The 22758-nt window shown below is 36.3% G+C and overlaps 1 protein-coding gene across 7 annotated transcripts in view; it reads right to left on the reverse strand.

Moving 5' to 3' along the window:
- CCSER2 (coiled-coil serine rich protein 2) overlaps nucleotides 1–22758 on the reverse strand; it is a 152232-nt gene that overhangs the window by 107773 nt on the left and 21701 nt on the right. For all 7 annotated transcript variants that reach the window (XM_059051856.2, XM_067025230.1, XM_059051853.2 and 4 more), the window contains exons 2-3: nucleotides 5115–6570; nucleotides 3782–3978 (exon numbers count right to left, since the gene is read on the reverse strand). In XM_059051856.2, the coding sequence (XP_058907839.1) occupies nucleotides 3782–3978; nucleotides 5115–6531 (1614 nt within the window). In that variant the 5' untranslated portion in view covers nucleotides 6532–6570. The remainder of the gene's footprint in view (nucleotides 1–3781; nucleotides 3979–5114; nucleotides 6571–22758) is intronic.

The raw sequence follows: 22758 nt of genomic DNA on the forward strand, positions 1-22758 counted from the left end.
AAAATTAATCTTGACCTCTACCTCATATCACGCACAAAAATAATTCCCAGGTGGCTTGTAGACCTTAATATGAAAGGTTAAAAAACAAAGCTTTTAAAAATAAACATTGGAATATACCTTCATAACTTCAGAGTAGACAAAAAATTCTCACAGTGCAAAAAGTGCTAATAATAAAGGAAAAATGTTAAATTGTTAAATTCTACTCATCAAAAGACACTATTAAAAGGTTTTAAAAGCAATCCATATATATAAAAATGTATACACATATGTGTATATATATAAAATTTATATCCAAAATATATAAAGGATTTTTACAAACCAATTAAGAAAAAATACATAAAGCCCAACAGAAGGCACTTCACAGAAGAGTATATACTAGTGGCAAACAAGTAGTTACCACAAACCACAGGACAAAAATCTCAATGCAATACTACCATACCCCCACTAGAATAGCAAAAATACAAAAAAAAAAAAAAAAGACAACATATAAAGTATAAACTAGAAAGTGGAATTTCTGGAATGCTTATTTACTGCTAGTGAGAGTTTAAACTGATACAACCACTCTGGAAAACTGAAAGCATCTAAAGCTATAGACATAAGTATACCCTATAATCCAGCAATTAATTCCTCTCCTACATATTTTGTGAACAGAAATGCATAAATGTTCACCAAAAAACATGTTGCAAAATCTTCACAGCAGAAGCAGTAGCCCAAAACCAGATACAATCTAAATGTCTATCAATAGCAGAATAAAATAACTTATAATATATTCACACAATGGATTATTATGTAACAAGAAGAATGAGCAAACAACAACTAACAAATATGCATATAACTTTTATTGGAAGAAGCCAGATATAAATAACCCATGTCTATAATTCTACTCATATTGAATTCAGGAATAGGCAAAACTAAGCTACAGCAATAGAAACCAGAACAGTGGTTGCTCCTGGGGTGGGGTAACAGAATGACTGAAGAGCACAAGAAATATTCTGGTGTGCTGGAAATATTCTGTATCATAAATGTGGATGATTGTTAAACAAGTACACACATTTTCAAAATTCCCTATGCTATATGCAAAAGAATTGTACATGTTATTGTATTTAAATTATGCCCCAACAAACCACTGTCAATATTTAAGCAAAAAAAAAAAAAAAAAAAATAGCCTAGATTCTAGACAAGTGCTATGCAAAGTAGTCCGTCTACAAACTGTTAGGACCTATGACAAGATAAGGAGTTTGCACCAGACTGCATCAACACACTGCTTTCTTCAAAGAGAAAGTCAGCTGAACTAAACAATGATTTGAACTAAACTGTTAGTTGTGGACACAGCTGACTCACGTTCTAGTGAAGGCTCCTAACCTCAACCTGGACCGGAATGAGCACTGTTGTAAAGAACCACCATAGTGGTGCTTGCGGAGAAGGACACAAGATTAGGAAATGTCTTTGGTGAGACAAAGGAGGCAATGGAGAGACAAAGGAAATGAGAACAGGCCAAAGTTCTTTTTGAGTAAGTTAGATATACTCTTTTAGAAAAAGGAGGAAGAAACAGAAAAAGTGAGATAATTTAAATAAAAATATAAGATAACAGAGTTAATTCCAAGTATATCAATAAATGTAAACATAAAGGACCAAATTCACCAGTTAAAAGCAAAAGACAGATTGTATTTTTTAAAAAATAATAATCTATTTGCTATATATCAAAAGAGCTGATAGTGAAAGGATAGAAAATATATAAATAAAACTGGTAAAATATACTAATTCTGAAAAAAAAGAGGCCTTAAGACAAAAAGCATGAGGGTTAGAGAGGATCACTAAACAATGTCTGAAAGTCCAATTCACCAAGAAAACAATTCTAAACAGGTACACATGTAACAAAATTAATTTAAAATAGAAAAAAGCAAACAGCTGATAGAATTTTAGAACATAAATGGTAAATCCACTATCACAGTAGATCTTAACACACTCTTTCCAACTTTTACCATCAATTCTCCATCGTTTCTCAGACTATCTTCCTCTTAGATCCGAAGAGAATGACACAGACACCATTCCGTTCCAAAGCACAGAATGAACACTTTTGTGGTCTCCCATCCCATATACACAAGGCAAATGATCAAGGAGGAAATTCATGGATCTCAGAGACTAATGGTCAATTCAGATGTGTACTGAACTCTTCCAGAGGCTATTTCATCATTTATGTTACAAAAACTGTGAACTATCTGAAAAATGTCAGGTACTAGGCGGATGACTGCTGCCATCTACTGGACACAATGGTCATTTCAACTTCAATCATATGCGCTTAAAAAGTCCTAGTAAGAGAGCACATAAGGCCCTAAACTGTAATCTTTTCTGAACCTCCTTTATCTAACAAAATAAGAGATGTTGCCTCTAAATTAAGTACGTGTCCTCTCCATGTCTGTGCAATTTAACAAGCCTCTGGTAACAACATTTGTTTTTTTCCAAAAAATTACATCACCTGAAGTCTACCTGGAATTTAATATATCCACAAAGACTACCAATTTTCCCATACAACTACTGGAAAATTGATTTTATATACTCAGTAACTACAGGGGATAACCTTAATCACACCAACTATACTTTACTCACATAGCATATAATCCACATTACTTGCAATTTTTCTTAAAATATGCATGTATAAAATATATGGTAGCTCCTCTAGTGCTCATCCATATCTGGTGTCCTTGCCTACCAGGCACACAGGAAAATTACACTTCCTGCCCACTCAGTACATAAGATTAGTTCCGGTCAGTATGTTGTGAGTAAAAGTGCCATATGCCACCTGCAGGCCACAGCAGTAACTGCATGTGTGAGACCCTCTGGCAGTAACTGCATGTGAGATCCTTGTTACCAGAGTGACAAAGGGTCTCAAAAGGCCATGGTGAAGCCCCAAGATCAAAGCAGCTTAGAACACTGAAGACAGTTGCCATAGAGAGTTGTCCAGACCTACAACAGACATTTTAAGAGTAAAAAATAAACTTGTATTGTGTTAAGTCACTGAGAGTTGGCACTGAGAATGTTAGCACAGCCTAGCCGAGGATTTCTCATCAGCAGCACTATTTACATCTTGGGCTGGATAAATCTTTGTTGTGGGTGCTATCCTGTGCATTACAGGATGTTAAGCAGTATCCCGGTGTCTACCCATTAGTTGCCAGCAGCATCCTTCAATGTGACAACCAAAAATGTCTCCAGACATTGCCTTCCCCTACTGAGAACCACTAGCCTAGCTTAACCTGAACAGTACAGTGTGTCCATATGAATATATATGTGTGTATTTATTTACATACAGCTGACCTTTGAACAACATGGGGTTAGAGGTGCTGACCCTCCACACAGTCGAAAATCCACATTTAACTTACAATCGGCCCTCTACGTACAATCGGCCATCTATATATACGCCGTTCTTCCATACCCGCATTTCCGCATCCGCAAATTCAACCAACCACAGATTGTAGTATTTTTACTATTGAAAGATTCACATATAAGTGGACCCTTGTAGTTGGAACCCATGTTATTCAAGGGTCAACTATATTATGAATATGTGTGTATGAGAACATATTTAACTTGTGCTATATTATACAAATATATGCTTTATTATGTATTAAGACCAGATGTTTTGTAGGGCCTTAAGAGATATGAATTCTCATTTCTCAAACTAGGAAAGTTATTAGTTCATAAAGTTAAAAAATCCAATCAATATCGCAAGTCTCTCTATAGCAAAGTAAACAAAATGTTCAAAAATGGTATATAAATCCATACATACTATGCTGTTCATCTCAGAGGACTCATAGCTCCCAACTGGGTGGACATTTCCAATGGGCTCCAAGCCCTCTTCATCCCACATGTACGTTCCATCAGAGCTATCAGATGGAGAGAGTTCAAATGAAGAACCAGCTCTGTAATCTGTATCTGGTGAAATCAAGTTGTTTCCAGAAGCATGTTTTGAACATTCACTCCTGTCTTCAGTTGATTTTATAAAAGAGAGGGAAAAGAAGTTATTAATTCACAAAAATATAATTATTTCTCAGGTTCAAAAAATATAAGCTTTAATCATTTGATATATTATAGTAAAAAAGTTGGCAAAAAAGTATTCATAACTAGCATCTTCTAAATCTAAACAATAAAAAAATCAAGATGCAAAATCTTAAAAATAACCTACTGAAATATTTCCCAATAAAGAAAATTCATTAAGCCATCTTTCACTTCTGCAATATTTCTAGAAATGTACATAAAGCCTCATATTCTTTGAATATTTCCTAAGATATTTATTTTTAAACACTGCCCAGGAAACTCTTTACTCTGTGTATATCATTTAACCTTGCAGTTGACTCCTTATAAGGAAATAACTTGCTCCAGCAGTCACTCCTAACTAGAAGACCCTCAGACAGTCAAGGGTTTATGCATATCTCCAGGGATGGCCTAGTCCCTCAACCAGACTACATGCCTATACCCAAACCGTCAGTTTGTTCCTTTTTCAGGCCAGATGGGCACAGAGATACATTTTCTCCAGTATTTAGCACCAGGATTACCAAGTATAAAAAGAAATGTTTAACAGGTGCTTTCTCACTCTCCTCAATTAAAAAAATAAAGCTCCTCTGAAAGTTTAACTATTAAGTCTACTAAGCAAGAAATCTAAGTCTTCCTTTAAAAAAAATGAAAATTGCCTAGGATAAAAAATTCATTAGATTGGACATAACCTATATTAGTCCATTTACCCTTTGGTACAGCTTTACTCTTAACAAACAGTAGTGATCTACTACCCTAAAGGAAGAGATGGTTTAAAACAGGCTGCCACTGATTGGAGGAAGCAGGGAAAAAAAATAATTTTGAAGCAAGCAGGAATAAGCCTGTGTGACAAAGAAGAGCAAAGGTAAAATACCATATGGGAATGAATGTTTTTATGGATGTTGTTTTAGCATGAAAAATAGAACAAGGGACAAAAGTCACAAGGAAGGTAAATGTTGCCCCATTCCAATTTTGTCTAGATCCATCCTTCCATGAAATTGTTAGTATCCTGGCCAGAAGATAATCCTAAGTGTAAATTCAGTTCTATTATATAGGAGAAAACAAAAAATATTAAGGACATTAATATTTACCAGAGACACTTATATCTATCCACTCATCAGTTTTACTGAAGGATTTTTCATTTTCCTTGGGGGAATCAAATATATCCTTTGGTGGTACATTTTCACACTTTTCTTCTTTGAGAGAAATTTCCTCTGGAGTCACTCTAGTTCTGTTGGAATCTTCTATATCTATAAAATCATCGCTGAAGTCTTCACTTAAATCATTCTTATCAGAAGATGACAGAGAAGACAATGAAATGTCATCCACATCATCACTCAGGTATCTAATTTTAGCATCATGCTTCACGGTCTGGTCATTTTCTGTTCTATAACTATCATTTTCAATTAGTTCTTGGTCCTTATCCTTAGCTCTGTCCTTAGCCACAAGTGCAGCGTCTTCCTCTATACATGTGTCAGCCAGTGAATTTTTATTACCATCAACTGTGATAGTCCCAGAAAATGGAGGTCGGCCAGATTTCAGTAGAGAGGGATGAACCATCCTATAACCCAAAGTGGAAGTTACACCCGGGCCATTTGGTAAAGCCAACTTCTTTCCACCAGCAGCATAAGGCCTATTAAATCCATACCTTAAATGTTCATTCCCATTGAGTACTTCCGACTGCCGAGAATCTCTTGTTAGCATACTCGACCTTAGAGGCACTCTAATGGGTAGCTGTTGATTCTGATAAGGCTTTGTCAGATCTGCAGCTCTATTGAAGGAATGTGATCTGGTTATAGATGAAGGTGGAAGGAATGAATTCTGAATGGAATGTGAAAAACTCTGTGACCTAACCATTTTTTCACAAGCAAGAGATTTAATATTATCTAGGGATTGTGCTAAGCTTTCTCCAGAACTGCTTCTGGTGGCACAGGAGTTTGCTCTAGGCCTTTGTATGCTACCAGCTGATCGGTTTCCATAAAATCCATTCAACTGTGATTTTGGAGCACTGACTGAAGTATATGAAGTCCTTCCTAATAATGTGCCTTTGGTGAATTTACCCAAATTAGACGGTCCAGACAAAGACTTTTGGTTTAACTCTTCTGCAGATGACACAAACATAGTAGATGGCTTTGCTAACTTTGATGTGAGTAAAGAAATACTTTTCAAACCTCCCTTCATCCCATTTTTATCAAACATTCCTTGAGCAGGTGCATGTTTTTCAGGATCAATTTCTTTATCTTGTGAACTCTGAGTACCGTTAGGCTCTTCAGGAATTTGTGCACTAAATTGGTATTTATTTGCCGTTCTCCAGTTAAATGAATGGGACAATGAACAATCAGAGCCATTATTTTTGATGTAACTTTTGGCATTGCTACTCTTGGAAGTTCCCAATAAATTAACAGGTTTTCCATTTGGCATTGGCTGCAGTGTACTTCTTACAGGTTTTGTTCCATACTTTGGCAACTTGGAACCCAAAAAAGTCTTGATTTGTGTTTTTTCTTCCATGAGCTATATGGTGCATTTGTTCTTAAAATTTGACAAAATCTGAGGAGACAAAAAAGCAGATTAAACATTTCTAAATAAGGATAATTACATGGATTTACATAATATGAATGCATATTCTTAAATAATTAAATGCAGTATAAACCAAAAGTTACTCATAATTCCTACAGAACTCTTAATAAATACTGATTACACTAATTAATAACTTTATGTTACAAGAAAATAAACATTTTTGTAAACCCTTTTATTAACTTGGGCTATGGATGATGATAGCAAAATCCAGAAATAATAAAATTAGACTATCAAATTTGTATTAAAAAATAACACTTCTACAGCACATCTTCCAATTTCCAATCCAAATTATTTTTTCCATTTTGGGTAATATTATTTCCTTTAAAAATAAAAACGTGGCTTTGGTTGTTTTCTTAAGTGCACTTGATGTTATAAAAACTGGAATACATTTGAAAACTTACATTATTAAAGTTACAGGAAGGATGTAGATAAAGAATCCAATAGCACCAAAAAAATTCTTCTGGCATCAAGGGCTGAAATATCAGCTGTCATTTTAAGGAAATATCTCAAAAGAATTTCTATCCAGTAATATAAACATACATTACAGTTAGTGCCAGGGTGAGAAGTATAATGATTTAATAACATTGATTAGTCCATTAATCTCAACCTCTCAAATTTATTTTTTTGAATATTTATTTATTTGGTTGCACCGGGTCTTAGTCGCAGCAGGCAGGCTCCTTAGTTGTGGCATGTGAACTCTTAGCTGCAGCATGCATGCGGGATCTAGTTCCCTGACCAGGGATTGAACCTGGGACTCCTGCATAGGGAGCATGAAGTCTTATCCATTGCACTACCAGGGAAGTCCCTCAAATTATTTTAAAGGTAATAAAAAACAACAAAAAGGTTCAATGAACACAAAAGAGCATAAAAATAAAAAGTGTCCTCTATTTGAGTAACTTTAATAAATTATAATATATCATCTGATGAGATTACAAAAATGAGATAAAAATATTAAAATGCCCTAACATTAACAAAAATATAATATGGTCACTATATGTTCACTGTGGTTATATAAAAATGTTGTAACACCACATACAAAGCAAAATTCAAATTAAAAAAAACACATGCCTTAGAGTCACTGATTTTTTTAAAAATTATGTACCTTAAGACACTGTCTTCAACTTGTTGGTTTTATTTTTTTCAATTAAAAAAATTGATTCCAAATCACTCCTGACATTAAGACTTAGAGAGCTTCTAGAGTATATAAGTGTTATTAATCATGTCAAAAGTAAATATTTAGAAAATCATACAGACTTTTAAGTAAAGATAGTGGGATGAAAAAGAATTACAGAACTTCCTATCCCCAGTATCTAATAAAAGAGACAGACTAGGGCTTCCCTGGTGGTGCAGTGGTTGGGAATCTGCCTGCCAATTCAGGGGACAAGGGTTCAAGCCTTGGTTCGGGAAGTTCCCACGTGCCATGGAGCAGAGAAGCCCACACGCCACAACTACTGAGCCTGTGCTCTAGAGCCCGTGAGCTACAACTACAGAAGCCCCGTGCCTAGAGCCTGTGCTCCTTAACAAGAGAAGCCACCGCAATGAGAAGCCCGCGCACCGAAACAAAGAGTAGCCCCTGCTCGCCACAACTAGTGAAAGGCCACGCGCAGACCCAAAGCAGCCAAAAATAAATAAATTAATTAATTTTTTTTAAAAAAGAGACAGACTATACATACGTGTGTGTCATTTTTCAGCCAAAAATCCACCAGCTACAGTCAAATAAGAAAATGCTTAAACTAAAAATCTCTAAACTTTAAAAAGTAGTGGCTAGAAAAAGATTCTGCAGTGTGATCTGGCTCCTAGCCTGATTACACTGCCTAGAAGAAATAATGAGAAAAATTGGTGAGTTAATAAAACTTGAAAATTTTAATATATAAATATATTAATATTTTAATAAATATCCTCCGGTTTGGATAGAAAGACCTGATTTGACATGCCCTAGAAAAGTCCAGGAGAACACCTTCAGCACAGAAGCTTTAAAACCTAAGCTGAGACAGGCAGAGTGGTCACCAGAACCTGTTGACTTCCAAGGCATTCTTCTGAGTTAAGGAAAGGGTCTGAAGCCCCTAGAAATGTACTACACCCTGGGCAGGATGGAATAAGGCCAGTGCAGGACACTTAACAAAATCTAAGGACACAGAGAGCCTGGAGCCCCAGAAGAACTCTCCCCCCACCACCACCTTATATCCTTCAACTACAGAGAAGCAGAGAATAAAACACACTGCTCAAAAGATGTATTGAGGGGGTACAGTAAAAGGAGAAGACAAAGTCATAGCTAAGATGAGGATGGCATCAAGGAGAACTCACCCATGTTATATCAGGGCAGATACAAAGTCTTGACTTCACTATCCAAGTCTTTACCTAGCAAGATATAAAGAAAAGGCCATGCAACTGTATAAACAAGAGGGTGGAAGGAAGAGGAAAGAAAAGAAGAACCTAGTCTGAAAGAAAACATAACACAGGAAAATAAGGAAATCCCCAGTGAGTTCTTTGTAACAGAAAACAACCTAATAAGCACATACATTTAGTAAATCAAAAGCTCAAAGATAAAAAGACAAAACAGGTAAATTGAAAAGAAAAGCTATGGAGCTAAGAAAATCAATTAAGAACAATGAATTTGAAAAAAAAAGCAAGAAAAAGAACCAAACACTGCAAATCAAACTAATGGCAAGAAAAATCATAAGATAACTTAAGTACTGAGGAGAAAAAAAGACAGAGACACCAAGGCAATCAGATAGAATAAGTAGGACAGAGACTAAATAGAAAGATAGGGGCTTCCCTGGTGGCGCAGTGGTTGAGAGTCCGCCTGCCGATGCAGGGGACACGGGTTCGTGCCCCGGTCCGGAAAGATCCCACATGCCATGGAGCGGCTGGGCCTGTGAGCCATGGCCGCTGGGCCTGTGTGTTTGGAGCCTGCGCCCCGCAATGGGAGAGGCCACAGCAGTGAGAGGCCCGTGTACCACACACACAAAAAAAAAAAAAAAAGAAAAAAAAGAAAAGAAAAAATAAATAGAAAGATAATTAGTATCCCTGAAGTAGAATAAACAAATAGAAGAGAAAAAGCAGGTAGACATGATAGAAAATAGCCCTAAAATAAAGGTGAAGAAAGTCTACAAAAGGAAAGGAAAAATACAATAAACCATAGATCCAAATACATATCTAAATTAAATTAATAAAACATCAAGGATAAAGAAATAATTCTCTGGGAATGCAGATTGAAAAAAATCATTTTGTAAAGAAAATTTTAAGACTTTTGAATAAGCAAAAAAGATCCTTCTGATGAAATGTTGCAGCTTCTAGGGATAATTTAATCCTACAGGAATTGTCATTGGACTATTTTACAACTCTGTAAAGATAAAGGTTAACATATAGAAAACTAATGGTAAAGCACACAATTCTTGTCTACAGACATGCAAATAAATTCTGCCCATTTCAGTTGACTTCTCTCCACCATGATGGAAGAAGCCAGCTTTGCAAATTCACTTCAATATTCCTGATCTATAAATGTACTTGGCCTTCGCATTCTCCCTTGAACCAGCTATAACATATCTCTGACTCCCTCATTAGTGATGAGATAAATAAAACCTTTAACATGTTCATTTGATACCTGAATAGGAGTCATGATTTAATTCTCTTCTAAAATTTATCCTTAGTAGTTTTGGAAATTCCACCAAGATACCCAGTGGATTCACCTGACAGAGCTAGGTAACTTCTTTGCCAGAACAGTACACCTCACAGGCAGCTCAAGCCCAGACATTTGTCTCCCAGAAGTGAGCTAAGAACAGCAACAGAACTTTGTTAACTGTGCTTTCTATTTTAACTTTCCTCTCTTCTAATTTTGTTTTTGTTTTTAGTTTATTTATAGTCAGTAAGTTATTCTCTGTTGGTGATAACAGTGATTCAGAATTTGATTTTATGGACTGTCATTCAGTGATCTCTGTAAACAAATTAATGGTTTATACAGATCTGTGTTGGGTGAGAGAAAAAGAAGAATCTGATTCATTAGTCACCTGTTCACTTATCTCTTTTGTTTACCTATCGAGCTCAAATCAATTAAGAATTTCATGCCAACCAGAAAGGAGAATAGCTCTTCGGTATCTGGAAAGGTCAGGGTTTGTGTTTGTTAACTCTGTAGCCATGGCCAAAATTGGAGAACTGGAAAAAAATAAGCTCTCTCAGTGTCTGTATGGCTATGTGTCTATTAATTCAAAAAATTCTTTGGGCTTCCCTGGTGGCACAGTGGTTGAAAATCCGCCTGCCTATGCAGGGGACACGGGTTCGTGCCCTGGTCCACGAAGATCCCACATGACACAGAGCGGCTAGGACCGTGAGCCATGGCTGCTGAGCCTGCGCATCCGGAGCCTGTGCTCCGCAATGTGGAAGTCCACAACAGTGAGGCCCGCATACCGCAAAAAAAAAAAGTCTTTACCTCTCATTTTGAGTACATAATGCTTTCCTACCCTCAGAGGGTATTAATAAATTAGATTATAAAGCCTCTTAAAGTAGCTCTGTTCCAACTGGCTTATAAATATGCACTATTTTATAAATTGAATTACCAAAATTCCCAGAAAATAAGCAAATTGATCTTCTAATATTTTAAATGTATTATTATTATTATTTTTTTTTGCGGTACACAGGCCTCTCACCGCTGTGGCCCCTCCCACTGCAGAGCACAGGCCCTGGACACGCAGGCCCAGCGGTCATGGCCCACAGGCCCAGCGGCTCCACAGCATGTGGGATCCTCCCAGACCGGGGCACAAACCGGCGTCCCCTGCATCGACAGGCGGACTCCCAACCACTGCGCCACCAGGGAAGCCCTAAATGTGTTATATTTTTTAAAATTATTCTTACAGAAATTAACTCAGGTTTTAAGAACCAAGTTCATATAATTAAGGTAAATGGCAAACAAAAATAGTTTAATAAAATAGGTTTATCTTCTGCTTTTTTTAATCAATGTTAATATAATACAAACATACATCTTTATTCCATTAGAGTAACTTTCTAAAACGTATATAGGCTTACTGATCAAATAAGCCAGTAATACTCACACACAATGTTTAAGACTATGAAAATGTAAAACTGTGTTTAAACTGAATGACTATTCTGACAAACTTTTCATTTCAACAGTAATTATGTTTTATAGTATGTCAGCTTACAAATAATTTCCAAGAACTTTAAGGTAACAAAAGCTTAGACTAATATTAAACTGAATTAATTAGTGGATAATCACTGGCTTGCTAGATCATTTCTAAGTAAGAATATTAAAACTGGTTACTAAGCATAATTTCAATTTTATATGCTTTTGCTTCTTGTTATTGTGTGCTACAGAAAGACTCTCTTTGGGACATGTAAATGAACATGTTCATTTTTGCTACTTTGAGAAATTGTACACTAGATCCCTTTTTTTTTTTTTTTTTTCAGTACGCAGGTCTCTCACTGCTGTGGCCTCTCCCATTGCAGAGCATAGGCTCCGGACGCGCAGGCTCAGTGGCCATGGCTCACGGGCCCAGCCGCTCTGCAGCATGTGGGATCCTCCCGGACCGGGGCACGAACCCATGTCCCCTGCATCAGCAGGCGGACTCTCAACCACTGCGCCACCAGGGAAGCCCTAGATCCCATTTTTATAAAAGTAACATGCCAGATAGATAAATAAACAGAAGATATCACAGAGAGATGTGCGTGCAACTATATATTTAAACACACAAACTGTTAATAGTGATTACCATTAGGGAAGTGAGAATTAGGTGAAAAGAAGACTTCTTTTCACCTTTAAATCGTTATTGTTTAAATACTTTAAATATGCCCATACTTTTGCCATTTAAAACATGTTAACTACATTTTAAAAATTAAAAAAATTTATTCAGTATCAAACAAGACTCTTAAACAGTTTAATATTACCAAACAATTATTTAAAATTAAGTTTAATATTACACAAAATATACTTAAGACATAAAAACAGAAGTTTGGATAAAACACAAAAAAGGATTTTTTTAGTCAACAGACATTATTTTTTCATAAATTACCATTTCAATTTCTCCAGACTTCAACCTCAATTTAATGTTTCACTTATCAATTTTATCTTTAAAATTTTATTCTACATTCACCATATCCATTCCACAATTCTAGTTCTTACCCTCATCTCTTTCTGCATTACTAAAAAGTCTTCCTACGTTATCAAGATTCCAACTCCACTTCTATTCAAACTGTCAAAACAGTTATTCTCTCAAAGCACAGATCTGATCAGGTCATTCTATAGATTAAAAATCACGTGTGGCCCAGGAACAACAAAATAAAATCCAAAACCCACTGTACAGAGATCAAGCTTCTCTATTTGCTTCTACCCTATCACTGCAGTACTATACATTCTAGCCAAGATACATTGTCTATCATTCCCCAAAATCCATCCTATATTTTGTACCTTCTATGCCTTTGCTAAAGTTGTAAAGACCACCTTGAAGATCTTACCCTCCAAGTCCAAAATCATTTACACTCACAAACCTTTCCAGTTAAAATTAATTTTGTATCCTTCTCTATTCCCTTCACACCAATAATAGAGCTGAGTCTGTCTTATAATTGTGTGCATGTTTATTTGACCCATAAGAAAGTATGAGAGCATAAACTGTGCCTGCTATAGGATCACAGCTATGATAGATCCTCAACTTTTAAGTAAACTCATAATCTTAGTGCAAATTAATTTAATAAATAGTAAGCCAAGACTGAAAAGTAATTTCATTTTGTGGGCCTGTGACTGATTGGTAGTAGTGGCCTTGAGCAATACATTGAGGACTCTGAGGTGAAACCTAGACTCTGTGGTAAAGAATCTTGATCAAACAGCAATATCTGCCATGAGCAGGAAAAGGGACAGCATATCCATGCCAGATGACTGCCATCCTCATTTTCTGATAATGACCTTTACCACAAAACACACTCCACACCTACAAATACTTTCAGGGTGACTATAAGAAAACTGGTAATGATATTGGATATAAGGGTCATTCTGCAAATCATTAAATAACACACATTAAAGATTCTGTCCTCTGGTGAGTCATCTGTGAGTCAGAAAGGCTTTAACATTTCCCTGCCAGTCACAAGTAGTCTGAAAACAGAACACTCTATTTTTTCACTTCTCTATGCTTCTACCTGACTGTCTGAAATGAGGGTAATATATGTTATCCCCCAAGAACATCTTAACTATTAATAACTTAGAGGCACAAGATAAGCCCACAAGAAAGACACACTGTTACTACAACATGTTTAGGGTGCTATCACGTGGGGGGGGGCGGAGATTAGAACCTAAATGTACTATTTCCTATCAAGATTATTTACTGATTTCTAAATGCACAAATAACTGCAACATAATTGATATCAATCATCTTGGACTGTGGTCTTAAAACTAAGCTAATCTGACAGCTCAACTCTATAAAGTTTCCATATTTGCTTATGTTATGAATATTGTCACTTCATTTGTTGATTAGCTACCTTCTGTCTTTAAATATTCATGAAACTTTCTCCTATACTTATTTATAACTCTGAAGTGAAATAAAACAGACATTGTGAATCTGCTTCATTTTAGTAGCTGTGCTGTCTTTGCTACACTTTACCTGATATGCAGTTGGTTAAGCAATTAAAAAATGCAGTCATAAGTCTGAAAAAGTACATGTTGACTACATCATCTAATGATATAATCTTCTCTGAAATACATTTAACATTGTCTGTGAGCGTTAGTTTTATGCTGAACTAAGAGTAATACCTGGTACAAGGCCTGGAAATCTGAGATTTTGAGTTACTTTCTGTAAGAATAATTTTTTTAAGTATAGCACATTTAAAGTATGGTAGTTCACATTTGAAAGAATTTTCAAAACTACTTATAAATTCTTTTTTAAAAAAATTATAAATCAAAGTTTTTTGCTTTTAAAAGGAATCCACATTGGATAAGAAGGGAAAAGAAGGAGCAAATATTCCTGAGCACTTTTATAACAGGTAACATCCTTACCACTTTGTCCCTGTTAATTGTTTAATCTTCCTAATATTATAAGGTGGTAGATTTCATTCTACTTTAAACAGATAAACCAAGATTCAGAAAGGCTTAAACACTTGTCCAATGTCACAAGTTCATAAATTACTTAAGAGAATTCAGGTTCAACTCTACCTGATTCCAGGATCCAGGCAGACTGCCTTCCTGACAAAGGAATGAAATACTGAGAAGTTTACTGATAGCTAGGGACAACAGTGAAGGAAGGAACTGGATAGCTAAGGTTAGAGAAGCATGAAGACTGCAAAGAACCTAGGTACTGATTAAAGAAGTTTCTGCAAAGGAACAAGTAAGAGCTTTCTCTTTTTCAAATTCCTTTCATATCAATTACCTTATCATCTGAGGAACCACCCACTCATATTCTTTTTTTTAGTTTTTCAAATAGCTTTTTAGAAGGTATGAAATGCATACATTTTAGGGATTTTACATAGGCATAAATTCACCACTGAATCCAAGAGCAGTTAACTGAACAACAATGCTGATGACTACATGCCCCTACCAGTCACTTCTTGAAACTTGCTTTCTCATTCAGATAACTACATTTAATTTAAAAACAAAAAAAAATTTTTTTTTTACCTTGTGTTACCCAACCATTTCCCTCATATCCTCTTCTCCCATGTTTTTTCTGGCTGTCATCTACGTCAAGTTGATTCAAAGCCTTGATTATAGCAATTAAATAAGTAAAAATAACACCTTCAAAAGTAAAGGTTTCAAACAATACAACTTCATTCCAGATTCTTCATGGTTTTAAAGAGTGCACACTGAGCTCAACCCAAAACCCCATTTTATTTACTTTTTTAATCAAGCTGATCTTTTTGTCCTCTAGTTACAAGTTTTTACTCAGGCAGATGGGGATCAAAGCAACTTGTGAAAGTTAGTCTCAAAATGAATTTGTGGTTTAGGAACATTAAATGATGTTATTAAATGCAGATTCAAAGTATATTACTTCCTGAAACTTTAATTTAAGGAACAAAGAGAATACTAGCAGCTAAAGAAGAACTGGAAGCTCCCCTGGCCAACCACAAAAGCTCTCTCTCCAAATTTTATTATTTAGTTTAGGTAAAACTCAATAACTGCGTAGGGCATTCAAATGAATGTGGACTCCTATTTCTTGTCAACAAGCCAAGAAGCGTTCCTCAGATCACTCCAGGTTTATGTTCCCTTCACTGGAAACCAAGTTCTTTGAGAATACAAACTATGCCTTTCACTCTTCTGTTTCCTCACTGTGGCCCTAGGACATAGGCTCGCACATAATTGGCATTTTATAAATGCAGGTTGAAAGCAAGAAAAATGTATCCCTTAACAGTGATTTTCTGAGAATTTCGTTAGTTTTACCTCAAATCAACAATATAAGCATTTAGGGCTTCCCTGATGGCGCAGTGGTTGAGAATCCACCTGCCAATGCAGGGAACACAGGTTCGAGCCCTGGTCCGGGAAGATCTCACATGCCACAGAGCAAGTAAGTCCATGCACCACAACTACTGAGCCTGCACTCTAGAGCCCGTGAGCCACAACTACTGAGCCCACGTGCCACAACTACTGAGCCCGCGTGCCTAGAGCCCGTCCTCTGCAACAAGAGAAGCCACTGCAATGAGAAGCCCATGCACCACAATGAAGAGTAGCCCCCACTAGCCACCAACTAGAGAAAACCGGCGTGTAGCAAAAAAGACCCAATACAGACAAAAATAAATAAATTAAATAAATTTTTTTAAAACCAATATAAGCATTTATATGTATAAAGCATAACACAGCATAACACAAGTACAAGCTTCTGTTTATAATCTCCTATTTTCCTAGATAAAACAGGTACCCAAATTCATGATACTGATTTTTTTCCCACCCCTCCACAAACCACACTGGGTTATTAAACCCAAAGAAAAAGCCAATCTCCTCCCTGTTAGCTTTCTTGCTTAAGAATTTATTCTAATTTGGAATCTCATTCCCTATTCATACCCATGGCACCTAACTCTTCAAGTTTTTTCCAAGAAACCTACAACTTTTGGCATAAAACATTATTTTAAAAAAATAAATTACAAAAGAAATGGGACAATCTCAGTCGGATTGTGCTCTTTATATGTTCTGTGTGATTTAATTACAAAGTATTTTAGATAATTACTCTGCAACTTTTTATAGAACTAGGATACTCATATTTTAACATTTTTAAAAAGTAAAAATCCTTAAACTAGTTAACAGCATTTAATCAGTCCCCAGAGGTATTGGCACTGATAATCTTATTGATTTTGTAAAAATCAGAGTGATTAAAGTTAGGTACAATATTTGCATCTATAACTTGATCATGATGTAAGGCATAGGACCACTGAATATAAAAGCAATCTTATTGTGCTTAGGTCTATCACAATTCAACTTCTTCCTCTGCAGGGAAGCCCCACTTAATTCACTGCATACCTCCACCTCAGATTACTTAACACTTTTTTATTAAGCATCTATGAGACAAGATCCTAAAAAATAAACAAAGTAGGATATAATGCCTGCCAGGAGAAGCATATGATCTGGCAAAGGAAGGAATGTTTTCATCATGGTCATGACTTAGAATACATTAATTCAGTCATCAAACATGTATTGAAAGCCTTTTTGAAGACATTTATTGAAAGATTTATTACAAATCAGGCTCTGTGCTAGAGGATGTGGACACAACAGACACTCCAATATGGAGAAAAAGACATATAGACAAGAAAAGGGCAATGAAGTGCTATAATTGCTGTAGGAGAGTATATGGGGTAGTACATGAGGGCACAAAAAAGAAAGTGCTTAATGGGAGAAGGGGATTTCATAAATGGCTTCATAAAGGAAGCCAATGCTTGAGTTGGGTCCAAATGATAAATAGTAAATAATAATAAAGACAATGTGAGTAGCAATACAGCCTAAGTAAAGAGTATAAACAAAAGCACAGAACCAGCATGGCACATTCAGGAAATTGTTATTAATTAAACAAGGGTAGTGAACAGGGTTCAAAGAAATGCTGCAGGAAACGAGAGAAGTTCAATGGAAAAAATACAGCCTGCAAAAGGCCTTAAATGCCATACTGAGAAATTTGAACTTTACTACAGGAAGTAAGGAAGCCAAAGGGTTTTAAGCCAGAAAACAATGACCTGACCTGAATTTTGAAAACTGACTCTGATTTCAGTATGAAGGATGGACCAGAGGAAGAAAGGTAGATAGGTTAAGAGGTTTTAACATGAAAATGATGTCAAGGATTGTAGCAAAAAGGTTAGAGAAAAGATACAAATACAAAAGATATTAGCAATACTGAATCTTGAGAATTTCATCGTAACAGTGGACACAAAATGAGACCACAATATTTAATGAATAAATGGATGAATAATTGACTGACTGATTAGGTGTAGGAGATGGAAATGGATAACTGATTGACTAAATTAGATGTAGAGAGGAGAAAGGGTTCATGATTCCAGGCCTGACTGGACAGAGGGTGGTGCCTTTAATTGAGGGCAAACATTATGTCTGGGGAAAGAGATCGTGAACTTAGCATGTCAAGCTAACTTTGAGGTAACTTTGAGGTACCTACAGAGGGTGCAGGTGGGGGTGTTTACAAGCCATGTAAAGGTGTCTGAAATGCAAGGGCAAGATCTGAATGGGAGATGACTTGGGAACTGTCAGTACAAAGATAACAGTCAAATGTTCCATCAGAAACAGGTGAGGTCATCTGGGGAAGGTATAGAAAAAGCAAAGAAAGGCTAAGGAGATCCAGGGGATCACGAACATTTAAGGAATGGACAGAAGGGGAAAAAAGCAATGAAGTCGGCTGAGAATGCACAATCCAAAAGAAAAGAAAAGAACTGGAAGAGAATTTGAAAATGATAATAGGCAGTAGTGTCAAATTCCACAGATAAGCAAAGAAAAACTAAAGACTGTAAAGAATGATCAACCTTGGTAGTTTGCAAATTTGGTCACCCTTGCCAGAGGAGTTTCAGGAGACAAGATGAGGCACAGAAAACTACAGAGAGTTCAAGAGTTAAAAAAAGGTAAAGAAATCGAGTCAGGAGACATAACCCACTCTTTCAAAGACTAGAAAGAAAAAGGCAATAACTTGAGAGGATATAAAGGCAGTAGTTTTTGTTTTTTTCTAATTTTGTGCTCTCTTTTCTAAGATGCAGAGAAAGAGCTAAAACAGAAGATTAAAAATAAGAAAATGGTGGAACAACAGCTAGAGCAAGATGAAGATGGGCTTCCAGTCCCATAATGAGACCTGGAATGCTAGACAGGAAAACAAAGCAGACATTCTGATTTACAGCTGAGTCACAAAGAAGGTGGTAGCTTGACAGGCACATTGCTCAGGGCTCTAGCCCTGGGAACACTGGACACTACTGCAGGCTCCACTCACCCACCTTAGCCAGGACTGGTTAAACCTGCAGGATGTGGGAATTGTGCTTTCAGCTGAACTGGGCTGTAGAAAGCAGGGACTAGGTCTTATTAGATGTTATGAGCAAACTCAACCAGCAAGATTATTGAGAAGTGGGCAATACAAATAATTTCAAAAATATAAGTGTAATGAAAATGTCTGTAATATTTACTCAATAGCTTAATTAAAAGACTCATTTTTAAAATTCTCATCATCTAGCACAGAGCCTGGCACATAACAGACATCAGCACATACAAGTGAATGATGTTGTGGGACCGACTCAGGGCAATATCCCAAGAGACAGAACAACTGTGGAAGTTTCCAATGACCTGGCTAGAAAGTCTCCTTCCTATGGGACCAGGAGGGTGGAAAAACCTAACTGCCCCTACTGAAAACAAAAGAGAACAACATGACTGTGAGGGGCCTTAATGATAACAGCTAATTTTTATCAAGAACAGTATATGTATGGCACTGTGCTGATCAGTTTATAAGAATTACTGTATCTTAACCTCATTACAACACACGACAGGTACATTTATTCCCATTTCAGAGATGAAGAAACTCAGTTTTCTTCAGAGGTTAAGTAACTTGTCCAAGTTCACATAGATAATAAAGAACCGAGACTACTGAACCCAAGTCAGTAGCACTCAATATGATGGGTAGTGATAGGAGTGGTAGTAGTATTAACAGCAGGAACAACAGCAGCTAACACTCTTATAGCTCTTACTACATGTTAGGCAATGTTCTAAGGTTTTCATATTTATTAACCTTCACAACTACTTTATGAATAAATGTAATCATTTTACAAAGGAAGAAAGTAAACACAGAGGGGTCAGGTAGTTTTCCCAAGACCACACAGCTACTAAGTGGTGGGGCCAGGATTCAAATTTAACCATTACCCTATATAGCCTCTTTCCAATTCATTTTCTCTAAGCTAAGATGCAATATACTGTGTTTTTCAAACTGCTGATCATGACATCAATGTATTGGTTTATGACAGGCAAGTTTTGTTGTAAATGAAAAGACTAGAATAGAATGGACAACTCCACTCTTTCCCCAATACCTTCTCTAGTGCTGGACGAGATGGCCAACATCCTGGATGAACTGCAAGAAAAGCATATGTAACAGATGTGTTTGCTTAGTTTTGTAATGGATGAGGAAGGAATCAATCAAATTTACCAGTGAAAAATATTCAAAAACTTATTCATGGAGCACAAATCTGAAAATCTGTTTCTTCTTCTTTAAATGTAAAAGTTGTATAGAATACATAAGAGAAAATGTTTAAGAATTATTCAAAGTAACAGTAAAGTCAATTTCAATGAAAAAAACCCAAAGAATAATCTATTTTTTTGAAGAAATCAACACTTCAGGGAAACAGAAGAATATGATGAAAAGGGTCAGGGATTGAAAATAGAAAGCTGAAAATGATGCTCAATTTAACTCCAATAAGAGAAAAAAATGTAGCCACAGGGGGAGACAACAGTTACTAGAGCCTTCTGAAGAACTGAAAATAAATAATATACAAATTGCAGCTTTTTTCAAGAATATCACAGTAAGAGAAAAATTCACTTTTTAACAATGAATTATAACATGGGTAGGAACTGTATCTTAAAATAACTCTATGCAAACATAGCTAAAGCCAAGAAAATGGAACAAGGAATGCAAATCAGACAACTACTGCAACCAAAAAAAGAACGGAAGTCTCTTGTACGCTGAGTGAAAGATACTTCTTACCACCTAATGGAATTAGAGGTGGCTAAGAAATCATCAAAAGGAAAATGAAAAGCAATTCTCTAAACAGGAAGATGACATAAGAACACTGGAAGGAGAACTGTCTGATTCAGATGATGCAGACAGAAGTTCTAAAAGCAGTTTGGGAAAGAAATCCTAAGTAAAAGGAGAGATACTGTCAGCTTCACCATTAAAAGGAAGTTATGGAACAAATAAGGAAAAACGAAGCTATAAAATGACAACTGGGAAATTTTTAGTGAGACAAGACGACAGATGAAGGAAGACATTTTTGCAAAGAAGAAGCAGGTGAAGTTCAGGGAAATCTAAAACTTATCAGAGAACAAACAGAAGGCAAAGAGATGTTGGAAGAGTACACAAATACATGTAGGCATTGATTGTTTGAAGAAGAAAAACAGCAAGGGGAAATTCTGATTGATGTAATTGAGAAATCAAAGTCAAAACTGTCTGTAGGTGAAAAATAATTATATTATTTGGGGTGAATTACAAAATAATACTGGAATGGACCACTGTGAGGGAAAATGCCAGCAAAGGAGGACAGAAGTTGCAGATAACCTCAAAAGGCTTTATCCGAATTCTATTATCAAGCCGCCGATGAAAGATTACGGTAGATTAAAGACAGTAAAATGGTGACAGACTCAGTCTTTTCACGTGAAGTAAGTGATTCCATTTGTGTGTAGTAATGGTCTTACTTGTCAGACCAAAGAAACAAGGCATGTCACATTCAGTGGACTTAGAGTAATAAACTTGCCTGCAATATGTTTTCAAACCTGAAACAGTACTATAAAATGTAATTATTTTATGTAAACATTTTTCTTTGTGTTTCATATAAGGAAAACCAGTGTAGAACCTAAGACAGTTACAGCTTCAGCAGTTTTTATAATGTTCAGTTGGATTTTTAAAATTAATTTTGCAACATTTCACTGAATCTTTTTTTTTTTTTTTTGTGGTACGTGGGCCTCTCACTGTTGTGGCCTCTCCCATTGCGGAGCACAGGCTCTGGACGCGCAGGCTCAGCGGCCATGGCTCACGGGCCCAGCCGCTCCGTGGCGTGTGGGATCTTCCCGGACCGGGGCACGAACCCGTGTCCCTTGCATCCGCAGGCGGATTCTCAACCACTGAGCCACCAGGGAAGCCCACACTGAGTCATTTTTATATTATATTTTGGAAACTAGATTTATTGTAGTAATATCTTACAGCAGTTTTTCCCTACTTAATAATGAATCAATACCTTTGCTACATATGCAGCAATAAGAATAGAACAGAAAATATCAGAAGGCATCATGCATAGTGCAAGTACTTCATGACACTTTAGTTTCAGTTATGTGTATATATGTGCGTGCAGCATGTAAAATGTTCTGATTATAAGTTTTAAAATACACAAGGATAAAACATTTTATTGCAACATCTAAGAAACTTTAAAAATGTAAAAACCCTACCGACAAACTTTTGCATATATAAAAAACAACCTTGCACACTGGCTGCCACTCATCCATAGGACTGCTCCCCTCATTCTTCCCCTTTCCCCAGACCTGAGTAGACACTGTCACCTGATGGCCAGTGTAAAGAATTGTATGTCTTTGGGGCCCTGTTCGTACACCTCCTCTCCCTCACCCCACCTTCAAGATTTAGCCTCTTTAGCCTTAAAAGGAATGTGTGCACACAAGTCACCATTTTGTCTGTCTCCACTCTCATGAGTAATCCATTCCATACAATCTCTTATTCTAGCACTATCCACAAAATTTTCTATAGTAATGGAAATGTTCTATATCTGCCCTGTCCAATACAGTAGCCACTAACCACAAGTGGCTCTTGAGCCTTAGAATATGACGATGGTGGCTAAGGAAATAAATTTTTATTCTTACTTACTTTTAACTCACTTAACTTTAAAAGCTACACGTGGCTAGAGGCTACCATAATGGACAGCACAGTCTTATACACAAACTTAAAAACCAAGTATTTATCCATCTCTCTTTCTGTCTTTTCAAATTCTTGCCCAGTT

This window comes from Kogia breviceps, chromosome 2 (assembly GCF_026419965.1).
Source record: "Kogia breviceps isolate mKogBre1 chromosome 2, mKogBre1 haplotype 1, whole genome shotgun sequence".
Lineage (NCBI taxonomy): Eukaryota > Metazoa > Chordata > Mammalia > Artiodactyla > Physeteridae > Kogia > Kogia breviceps.